The sequence below is a fragment of the Typopeltis vanoorti genome, chromosome 22, assembly GCF_054136105.1.
Source record: "Typopeltis vanoorti isolate ZY-2024b chromosome 22, IOZ_Tvanoo_1.0, whole genome shotgun sequence".
In the NCBI taxonomy this organism is placed as follows: domain Eukaryota; kingdom Metazoa; phylum Arthropoda; class Arachnida; order Uropygi; family Thelyphonidae; genus Typopeltis; species Typopeltis vanoorti.
Genome location: NC_143570.1, coordinates 34,504,384 through 34,516,904, shown reverse-complemented (window position 1 = coordinate 34,516,904; position 12,521 = coordinate 34,504,384). Strand labels below are relative to the sequence as shown.

The 12,521-nt window shown below is 34.1% G+C and overlaps 1 protein-coding gene across 1 annotated transcript in view; it reads right to left on the bottom strand.

Annotated features, from left to right (window-relative positions):
* The window catches only part of LOC150094295 (ralBP1-associated Eps domain-containing protein 2-like), a 275,338-nt gene that overhangs the window by 19,014 nt on the left and 243,803 nt on the right, over nucleotides 1-12,521 (bottom strand). Inside the window, exon 16 of the mRNA XM_090412058.1 lies at nucleotides 3,835-3,941. Within this exon, the coding sequence (XP_090268184.1) occupies nucleotides 3,835-3,941 (107 nt within the window). The remainder of the gene's footprint in view (nucleotides 1-3,834; nucleotides 3,942-12,521) is intronic.

Below are 12,521 nucleotides of genomic sequence, written 5' to 3'. Positions count from 1 at the left end.
CTGCAATTCAAAACATGATTTAGCAGCAACTTTGCTTTTTATCCCATCTAGTGAAAAAATTAGAAAAATTTTTCATTCAGAACTAATCCACTTGCCTGATTTCATACATATTTTTTAAAATGTTTTTCCCTTTAACTATGTTCATCCAGTCCATCTGTTTAAAACGGTTGACATACAGGTAATACTATCAGTATCAAACCTATCACAAGTGATAACAGTCAGGAAGGTACTGAAAAAAGTATTACTTTTTTCAGGACCTCTAACTTTATAAGAGACTTAATAAAAAATTGCAGCATAATGGTAAGCAAAGTCTTATTACTGACTTCTTGATAACTAAACCAGCTGAAGTATGAAATGAGAATTATACAAATGATGTCCAAGAGATTTCAAGTGATGTCCGAAGTGACGTTCAAGTGAAGCGATGCCCGGCCACTCGTAAATAAAGAACATCTACAAAATGTTCGTTATGCATTATGGGCAATGAAGTTTACGTAAAATTTGTATTTTTATAAATTTATACTATGTATTTTGTTTCATAGTTTATACATTTTCTTAACTTACATGAATTACCTGAATTAAATAAAAATATATTTTTGTTGGATATGTTGTTTATATAATTAAAAAAAAAAAAACTATTTTGGAACATAACTCTACTTTTTCTATGTGATCCAAGTCTCGCATAATGCGATTTATATAACATGGCATTTCTGTGGAACCTAACATCCATGTTATATGAGAGTTACCTGTACTGCATCCAGTATGATCACTATGACTGGCCTAGCAAAGTATTCATGCTCCAGATATCCAATACAGAATCCAGTAGATAAATGACACACTGCTTCACAGAAGCAGATACAAGTATGAAAGACTTCTTGAATCTACCTCTGCCTAGAAAAACTATTATAATTTCAGTAAATATAGATGTACAAAACTGCTTTATATCTGAGAAATGCTCATCTGCAGTAGAAAAAATCTGAAGCCTTTCAAGAGTGGCATTCTAACCAGAGCAATGAGAAGACCGCATTGTAGTGTGCCTGTCATCAAAGCCATTTATAAAAGATGCAGCCAACATCTTCAATCAAGTAATAAACAACCCTTATGCACCTATTTATCACCCCTCTGCTAATATCCCTATTCAGTACCTTCTTGAATCATTCATTAATAATTTTTCCTAGAATCTTTCAGAATAATCAACTAGCTCTATGTTCACTACTCTCTCATTTATTAAACATCTCAGTCCATTAAGATATCAGACTAACTACAAATCTGTGCTTTCTCATTTAGTCATCCTTTATATCTCCAAGAAGACTCATAGAAAGATGCTGCAAGTTAGGACTTTATTAGGCCTTGTTTTCTTTTTTTTCTAAAAAAGTCCCTTGCTCATGTAGTATCTATGTGCACATATCTTTACCTGTGTAATGTTCCCTGATATCAGTTTGCCTTTGGCGAAATACAGGAAATAAATAAAATGAATTGTCTAATACCTTTTTATTACCCAAAGGGAGAAGGCAGAACTCTTAATCCTAACTAACTTTTGAAAATCAGTGGCCAGCTGATCTCCACTCATGGTTACTGATGATTTTATTGGCACTGGGGAGAGATCAAGGAAGACAACCTGCAATCTTATGATTGTAAACTACAACACCCATATTGTGGTCTGAAACAAACACTTCGTCTTAAGTGTTTAGCTAGTCTATATGTAGGTGAATCAATGCTCACCCAAATGTACTCGCAATACCTCTTCAGACATTAGGAACTATCCACTTTAAGGTCAGTATAGAAAACCTCACACTCCAACACATTCATATAATGGTCAGTTTGATGTCTCCTCTCTATTCACCAATGTTCCTCTTAAGGAAACCACAGACCTTATCAAAGCACAATTTCCTTCTATGAGGGTGAAGAAGATCCAAAGAAGGTTTACTAACATAGTGTCATGTCTATGAAATGTCAGATATGAGGAGAGATTGAGGGAATGCAACTTACAGAGCCTTGTGAATAGAAGAAGAGGGGATATGATTGAGACATATAAGTTGATGAGGAATTAGTAAGGTATTTCATAGAGTAAAGAGTGGCAAGGGTAGAACTAGAGGCCATCCATGGAAGCTGTATTGGGATGGTGTGAGCAGGTGAGTGAGAAGCAGGTTCTTTGTGTGGAGAGTGACTGGTGAGTGGAATGCATTACTTGAAAATGTGGCGAGTGCAAAAACCGTGAATGGGTTCAAGGCATTGTTTGATGATCTTTTGGCATGTTAGAGTATAGACCTCTCACGATGAGTCCTTTGACTCCATGGAGATCAATAATAATAATAATAATAATAATAATCATCATCTTGGCCTCGGTTCACTGTGAACTCAGGCTATTTCATTTGGCAAAGATAATTTTACAAAGAAATAGAGGAGACAGCCATGGTGAAGACCTTTGAAAAAAAGCTTTAACCTCTGCCCTACACAAACCTACAGTCTGGCTACACTATGTTGATGACGTGTTCTTCATTTGGTCACACAGCTCGGAGGTGATATCAATAACCAGCACCCCAGGATTCACTTCATCTTGGGGAAAGAAAAAAAAACTCTGCTTTCTGGACACCTTGATTACATGCCGAAACTAAGCAGTCCTTGGCATTCTCAGTTTACAGATCACCTCCCTACATGCAGCACACAAGCAGATATAATCACCAACAGTAACCCCATCTCCTCACAACAGTATTAGGATTATTAAACCACTGTACAACATGGCAAAATCGATTAGCTCTGATAATGTCCTTCACCACTGGACTTGACACATTAAACATCTTCTTAGCCAATGGCTATAATCTCCACAATGGAGACTCCATGAAGTCAAGAGTGAGAACTAAATTTTTCTCTCATAGACTGGTACATAACTGTAATGGCTTCCATTTGGTTGCAGCGAGTGATATATGGTCTTCCTCAATAAGTCTCTGACTCCCCGGTCTCTTGTAATAATAGTGGGTCTGGAAAGTTCTGATAAACACCAAGAACAAAAAATAAATAATTTTATGCCTTCTCCTAAAAGAAAAAAAAAAAGAAGCAAATTATTACAATTTAATGAAACATGGGGGTTAAAGGGTTTTAGGTTATGTTCTTTCTTGTGGTTATATTATTTGCTTTAATATCATTTTTGTTCTAGGTGTTTATTAGTACTTTCCAGCTCCCACCACCAAGACTATTTTTTGAAACCTAGCCCTGAAAGGTTACGTGACAGGATATTAGTTTTTATGTTAGGTGACTACTGATTTTTGTGCTGGATTTCAAACTGTCAAAGATGATGACATGAAATCCAATGAAACATCAACAGTTTAATGAGTTATATTTATTTTGATTTTGTAAAGTTGTGAGTTAATGCCATTAAAAAATTAAAATAATTGCCAACAACCAAGTCTTTCTATGAGTTTGACAATATGATTGTTCAAAAGCATGAAAATGGTCTTACTACACTTCACTGGCCTGCTCAATCACCAGATCCCAACCACAGAGAAACATCGGGAGAACAAAATCACTCACATTTCTGCCATACTTCCATCTAAACAGCTATAGGAATGAAACAGAATCTAAATGGGTTTGTCTTAGGATTGAGACAATCCTAAGAGATAATGAGAGATGCTACTCACTGTTAAATATCTAACAAACTGGCCACTTAGTGGATTTTAATGAAAGTAAAAAGTGGAGAAGATGCAGGAGTTATGTGATTTGACAGTTAAAGGTTTGTTGATATTTTCCTATGCTGAGTCTTTGAGACATGCTCTTTATAATAACTAAAAGTAGATCCTTAAAAATTTCATTATTACAATCTGATATACTAATGTTACATACAAAACTGAAGGCTGATATAATGTAAAGCTTTCTCTCTGTGTTGGTTTTTGTTGGACAGTATCTTCTGAATTCACCATAGATGAACTATCAGATGCAAAAGCTGTCATCTAAAAATAAAATAAACTAAATACTTTAAATAGTCATAATGCATAAACAAATATTCAATCATAAGTATCACATTCAATGCCAAGAAATTAAAAAAAGGCTAAACGTAGTTCTAACTTACACAAAGCGGTGAAAGAATGTTTCATTTTAATAAAACAAAGTTAATATCTTTAATTTCTAAACTTAAGCAATGCAACACACAAATGAACATCTTTCTCTATCTTTCTCATACAAAATGAGTTGCAGAAAGAAATGAGATTTCTTTCTGCTTGTATTGTATGGATGATGGATTATTATATATAAATTGTACACAATAACCCCATCCAGTTATACACTAGAAAATATTGTGAGATTATTGTGTACAATTTATATATAATAATCCCATCATCCATACAAGAGGCTTATATTTCATCTGGAAGAATGAAAAATGATGGTGATGATGGTGTGCGTTGAGAATACTGACAATGATACATCTGGGTTGGGGCCTAGAATGCCACATACTTGTGCAGAAATCAAAAGAATCCTTTTCCCATCTTTAATGTATTATCTTCGAACTTTCTCATAAATATGATAAGCAAAACCAATGTTATTCTTTTTGTTAGGGCTTACATGGGATCCAAAAAAGTCTGTGTGATTCAAAAGCTCTCAATGCAAATATATATAGTTCTTACACCTTGCTAAACCATATGCTTACATAACTTCCAGGACACCCTGTGTTCTCTCCTGTCCAAAAGCAAGTTAAAAATTATGTTCTGAATCAATTTTATAAAATTCCTTTATTAACTATATTGTATCTGACAATAACCTATATTCTTGTTTTAATTCTTACTCAAGTGTAAGCAAAATAAAGTTTGCATGTGAAGTATCTTTATGATTAGCCTACTTATACACAGAGGCTATGACTTTACATCAAGTGTTCTCGCTTTCCATTAAGCACTTCTGTAGCACAATTGCAAGAACAATGGTGCATTGTGTCCTTTGAATGGAAAGGCCTGAGTTTGATTCTCATTGTGATGAGAAGAATCTTTATATAGGCTTTTTCAAATGAAGGTGAGTTACCCCATCTCATATGGAGGTAGCAGAGGTTTTTCTCCTGGAAACTCAAATTTTTGTTACACATACAGGCAAACTGGCAATCAGAACATATGCAATTTACACACGAAACTGTTGTTGTTGGTGATGATGGGCAACAGATGGCAGTGATGATAGTTGTGCATAATGGAAGAGGTAAGTAATAAGGGAGATGGTGAGATGTGTGTAGCAGAGTGGAGTGCCATCGTGCAATGAGTCCTTGAACTCCTTGGAGGTGTCACATAAGAATAGTAATAATAATCAATTGCTTCAGTTTCCCATAATGCAAAACATTTCCTTTTGAATGTATATATTGTTATGTACTGTTCATATATATGCTGATCACCTTTCTTGTTGAATTTCTTGGTTTCAACCTTTACTGCAGTCTCATTACTGGGAGCTAGATCCACGAAGATAATCAGAAATGGGTCAATGCAGAAGTCCATATCCATACAGATGTATGGATATGGACTTCTGCATATTTTCGATATATAAGTTCTGTATAGATTTTCTACACATTCCATATCCATATAAAAATATATGACTTCTTCATTGATTCAACTTCAGTATCTTCATAGGTATGGCTTCCACTGATGAGACCTCAGTAAAGGTTGAAACCAGTCTAGGTAGTAACCCTTCCCATATTGCATAGTAATATACATGTTTGAAAGGAACTGTTCTTGCATTACGAGATGCCAAGGCAGTTGATGTGAAGTCCAGCTTTCATATGCAAGTAAACTAGTTGTGAAGATACTTCACATGGAGAATTTGTTTGCGTACACTTGTTTAAGGATATAAAAATAAGAATATAAATTCTTGTCAAATATAATATACTTTATAACTACGTGAAAACACTTCCTACAATTTCCTTTAGTAACTCTAGTAATTTCCACCTATCAATAAAATTTTGCAATTCACAAACCTTATCACAGGGATTCCATAGACTTATCACCATTTCAGCCACTCACTTCTGGATTCTCTCAACTATTTTTAGTTTTTTGAGAAAGCTAAGTGACCAAATCTGTGCAGCACACCTTACAAACGAAAATGAAAACATTCCTATCTCTGCTTGTTGGTGTCAACAGGATACTTCAATATGCAAGTAATCCTTTCATTTGACTGTCCATAAAATATGCACTCTGAATTTCAACTCCCTGTTTATCATCATCCTCTAGGTAGTGACCCTTCCCAATCCTTACAAACAGAATGTAATCATTTCATCCCAAAATGTATAACTTTGCACTTTGTCACACTAAACTGGTAACCTTTTACCCTTTACCTACACTGTCAGCCTATTAAAATTATCCTGTAGGATCTCTACAACTGGATACTTCCTTGCAAATCATTCTCCATATAATATCTCAAATACAGAGCCCCACAGGATACTGTTCATAACCTAGATTCTCTTGGAGTTTCATTCTCCACTATTACCAGCTTGTAATGTATAGCTGTCAGTCACTTGTTTCTTGATATCACCAAAAGCTTCATACCTCTCTCTGCCCTTATCTGCTAGAATTCATGCCATCAAGTTCTATGCAGCATTCTGTCAATCTTTCATCACGACAATGTACCTGCCCACCAAGGTGTTTTGGCAACGGGAAAATTAAGGGATCTGCACTATGAATTGTTGGAACATCCACCCTATTCCCCAGATTTGGCTCCCTCTGACCTCCATCTCTTCCCAAAACTCTTCCTCGCTGGTCAGGGTTTTTCTTTGCATCAAGAGGTGATTGCAACTGTAGAGTGGTATTTTGCAGATCTTACTGAGAACTATAGAGAAGGGATAATGGCGCTGGAGCATTGCTGGAATAAATGTATTAGTCTTAAAGGAGATTATGTTGAAAAATAAAAATAATTTTGAAATTATAAATTTGTTTTTTCATTGCTAGGCCGAGAACTTTTCAGATCATCCACATCTACTGTCATATCCTTTCTTTGATTCACCTGCACAACCTCCAAAGACAAGCAATTCCAATCATGCACCACTCTATGAGAGAAAAATCTAGCTTTCACCCATTTCGTGATTGCTATCTCATCCTTTCCCAACCCTCCATAAAATGAAAAATTCCATTTACATCCTATATGATTCATTTCGGAAGTTTTTAAGTCATAATCACATCATAAGTCTCTCTCCACAATCTGCAATCTGAAAAAAAAAGATCTGCAAACAATGATTTAAGTAAGGTTATATTAAACCTTAAAAAGAGGCAAAATGACATCAATGACCTTGAAAAACTTCAAGATCCCAAGCACGATCAGTTTCTTCCAGCATAATCCTACCAATATAATGTGATATTGGATGGTGCATTACACCAAAGCGAACAACTTTACATTTACTAACAATGAAGTGACAGCGATTTTCACATTCCTACAATTCCAGTCTATTCAAATCATTCTGAAAGTACAGCATACTGATTGAATTCCTGATTACTCATCTTATCATCATTGGAAAAAAGCTGTATATCTCCTGTCAAATCCTTTCCCATGTCATTAAAGTAAAGACCGAATAACAAAGGATCAAGGATTGATCCCTAGGTTATACCACTAGTCATATTAAATCTTGAACCCCCCCCCCCTACATTGTTGTTGTTATGTGCCATCTGTTTTTGACTCTTGGTGATCTTGTGAACAAAGGCTCTCCATCCCACTCAGCCTCTTGTTCTTTCTTTCAGCAACTTTAAGTTCATTCAACTCTTTTGTGATCTTCCAATTTTTATCATTCCCAACATAACTGCCTTTTCCAGTGATTCATCATTGATCACTAAACAGAAGACGATGTACTTCTGGTCAGTGATCACCACCTCCAAGGAGAATGCTGCTTTTATACTCTCTGAAACTTTCTTATTGATCATGCTTGCATCCATGGGATTCTTAACAGTCTCGTCCATGCCCATAATTTAAATGAATCAATTTGCTTTCTGTCTTTCTTCTTAATAATCCAGCTTTCACATCCATACATCACTACTGGAAATACAATTGCTTTGACAATTCTAACTTTTGTAGCCTTACTCAACACCTCTTCTTTCATAATTTTTGTCAGGTTTAACACTCCATAACTATCCTTTTTTTAATTTCATCTTCATATTTACCATCATTTCTGATTCTGGATTCCAGTAAATCATAACTTTTAACAATTTCAATCTTATCTCCCTCAATTATAAATTCATTTAAACTGCCAGAAGCCATCACTACTTTACATTTTCTGTTCATCAGCTATCTATCCTCTTATCAAACTAAGTTTATAATAAGCTGGTGTATAAGCTGCAGAAAATGGGATTAGATAACAGATTGTTACATGGATTGAAGATCTGCTTTCTGAAAGATAACAGCAAGTTGTGTATGATGGAGCAGGTCGTCTCAGAAAAAGAAAGTGATCAGTAGAATGGCCTCAGGGTTACGTTCTTATCACTACTGTTCTCAGATTTGGTCACCTGGTTTTCACTGTGATGTGGAAATGCTAGAAGGCACAAAGATGAATGACTGTAGTGATATCAGTACTCTGGAGTGCTGGTTATGAACAGCATTTGAGAGAATGTGGATTAGAGTTTGGATGATAGAGAGACCTTCAAAGTTAGTTAAGAAATTCTACCAGATTAATACACAAGGAATTATAAAAAGAGTGGATGTAAAGATGGGAAAAACAAGAGGCCACCCCTGGAAGTTGTATAAAGACGTGGTGAAGAAGAAGAGTATGAGGAGTAGATTTTTTAAAATGGAGAGTTGTTGGTGAGTGGAAGCAGGGAGTGTAAATAACTTCCAAGTTCATTATGATAGGCATGTTACTGGTTGAGTGGGCCTCCCACAATGAGTTTTGACTGTATGGAAGTTACTGAAATACTAATAATCAAATCCCATCCTCCAATTCATGCAGCAATCTTGTGTGTTGTATCCTGTCAAAAGCTTTAGCAAAGTCCAAGAGTATTACAGGGTATCTGTTTCCCTTTGTCTTACTCAAGCATAACATTTTTATAAAATGTGAGGAAATTACTCAAACATGACCATCCCTTGGCAAGCCCATGATGTTCATTGCAAAGTATAAAGTCTCTATCAACTTATTTCTCTGCAAGCTCTTACCATCTTTTCCACAATCTTTATCATCACTCCACAGATATTAATATATTGGTCAACAGCAAGACACACCACCCCTGCACAATAGGATTATCGTACATTCTTCCTACTCCTATGGAATCTTTTATTTTAGAAATTATGGCCTTTACAACCGTGTTATAAATAACTATTTTAATTTCCTGACATTTTGACCTTCATATTAAGGTCATCATCTGGAGTATATACAAATATACAAGTACAAGCTGAGTTACATTTCACACAGTAAGCTAAAGAAACAATGATTTGATCACCAGTTATTCTACTGGTATGACCTCTAGTGAAAAAAAAAAAAAAAAAAAAAAAAAATACAGATAAAATTACAAATTAATTATTTAGAAAGTACATCAAAGCTAAATTCTATTTAAGATAACATGAGAAACATTCTTTCTTATGGATAGTTTTCTTATGGTAACAATGATGTCCTATTTTTAACATTACAATTGTTATATTAATCTAATATAACAATTGTAATGTTAAAAATAGGGCATCATTGTTACTGTAAGAAAACTATCTATGAGAAAGAATGTTTCTCTCATGTTATCTTAAATAGAATTTAGCTTTGATGTAGTTTCTAAATAATTAATTAATTTTATTTTATCTGTATTTTTTTTTCCACTAGAGGTCATGCCAGTAAAATAACTGGTGATCAAATCATTGTTTCTTTAGCTTACTGTGTGAAATGTAACTCAGCTTGTTCTTGTATATTTGCATATACCCCAGATGATGACCTTAATATGAAGGTTGAAATGACGGGAAATTAAAAGTTATTTATGACATGGTTGTAAACTCCATAATTTCTAAAATGAATGCTGATCACCGTGCAACTAAAAGAAAGGACTATGGAATCTTCCCTGTTCTGAGACTCAAATTATACAGCTCATAGAAGGAGCAGCCATTTCAGCTGAACAATTTTTGCATGTACTGGTATCCTATCTATCACGTCTTCATCTCTTCTGTCCTCAACACAGGTTGGGTCCCTGATGGATAAAAACTATCCACCTTTATCCAGAGCAGCTATGAAAGCACGATGCGTTCTAAGGGTGTTATTTTATGCCAATTTTAATCTTCCCTTGGGTATTGTACCTCCCATAATCTCTCTGTCTTTTCCATTTGCAAAACAAGGCCAAGTAGGCTTTTTAACTGTGTAAAGAATTGTTGAATTGAGATATTCAAATCTTGAATATCCCCAACATTTTTGCATTTGTCTTATGTTCTGTCTCCAATGAATTTTATTTATTTTTCTGAAGCATTTCATTTCAGGAGCTGGCGCTCTCCTCTGTTTCTTTCTTTCAAGTCCAGGTTTCTGTCCCCATAGAGCTGTTGGTAGTATTATTAAACTTTCATGTAGTTTATTTGTAGAGTTATGGAAATTTTCTTGTTTTTCTAAATTTGATGAATAAATATTTGATGAAAGTCATTGATGAATAAATAAATTTATTCATCAATGACTATGCTATGAAGAATGTTTTTTATTGTAGCTATTTCACTTATATTATCTTCTGGAAGACATCCAGAAGATAATACAGATTTTCATTATCTTTAATTTGTGTAAATTAAATTTGTGTAAATTATAAAATCATTTTATACTTTCTGCAGGTATCTTGTAGTTTTGAAAGCTGGTACTAGAGATTGTTATCAATTATAATTACTACATTGTCTGTACATTTCATGTGTGTGATTGTTCTATTATTCCTTTAGTCAGTTGACTATTACTCTTTAGCTGCAGACAGGGGAAGAGACCCTTTGTTGTTTCTAGACTATAAACAAACATTTGATCAATCACAAAAGTAAAGAGTTATGCAAGGATGCTGTCCTTCCCCATTGTTTTTTAACATTTATATCCAAGAACTCATTTAAAGAAGCTCTGTCTGCAGCTAAGGAGTAGCAGTCAACAGACTAATGGAATAATAGGAAAAGGAAAATAAAGGCAAAAAGTGCCTATTTCCCAGTCATTTGGGATCATTCTGTAGAAAAGAATATTGTTGAAAAGTTTATTAATTGGCTCAAGTCCACTATTGCTATGAAGCTCTATAGGTACATTTTCAGTTCAAGGGGCTTTTGATGATTTTATTTGGTTAAGTGAAAGGATTACTTCTTCATTTAGGATAATTGGTGCTGTGTCTTTCTGATTGGGGAATGCATATGGGTGATGGTATCCTCCTTAACAATATTAGAGAAGTGATTGTACCATGTGTTCTATTTTTTCAATATTTTCAGTTACATTATCTTAGAAATCTTTCATAGTAAGTAAAGAAGGAGTGTAAACTTTAGTAATCTCTTTAACTGTAAAATGTAAAAAATTTGTAGTTGTGAAGCTTCTATACATTTATCTGCTTTTTCATTCAGCCAATCTATTTTTGCATTTTTACATATCCTGACTAGATAATTTTGGGGACTTCTGTAAAATCTTCTGTTGTGGTGATTATTCAGTTTATTCAAATATTCTTTAGCTTGTCATTTCTATCCCCAGATTCTCACTATCTTGGTGCTATTCAAGAATTGTTTGGTTTATTTTATTTTCTAGAAATCTGTAAGTAGAGCTGATTATAATGTGCTTTTTTTTTAAAATCCCATTTTTTTTTTTTTTTTAATTTCTTTGTTTTGCCTTTTCATTATATGTCATCAACTGATCCCAATTTCATTCTATTTTAACAATATTCAAGTGGAGTTTTTCCAGGTCTGGTTTGCAAAGTTTTCCTTTGTTTCTTTTTATTTACTTATGGAATTTTACTTGAATCTTCATAGAAAGAATTTCAAGATCTGTGTCTAATTTAGCACTATGAAGGGTTGGAACATTTAAGACAGAGGATTTCACAGTTTTGCAAATTATGTAGTATACACAGTTTTTGGTATTTGATTGGGTAAAGTCAGGTGTATTTGATAAAACCCGGTGTTTGCTACTATAAGATTATTTTCCCTACAAAAATAAAGTAAATGATTTCCTCTCTCATTACTTGTGTCTGTTCTGAATTTGTCCATTACACCATGTAAATCATTTGAATGTTGTCCAACTTTGGCATTAAAATTACCAATAATTATCAGAATACATTTTTTTCGTGTGTTCTATTAATTTCCTTATGTAGCTGTTGACAGAAATTTATATTAGTTTTTCTTCTGGGTGCAAAGAATCAGGGGCACATATTTGTATTATTTTAATAAAAGTTTTCTTACTGTCGAATTTTTATTCAGTCTGTGCAACAGTTCTATTACTTTCTCCTCATAAAATATTGCATACATCAGGCTAATAGTGTTTACTAAAATGGGCACTTGTTAATTCAACATCCCTTCTTGTATTCAGTAGTTATAATTTCACATTTATTCTTTTATTCATAATTTATTCCTTCAAAACTCTCCTTTACTTGCAGCATAATGACAGAATTCTTTTGGTTTGTCCTTTAGCTTGC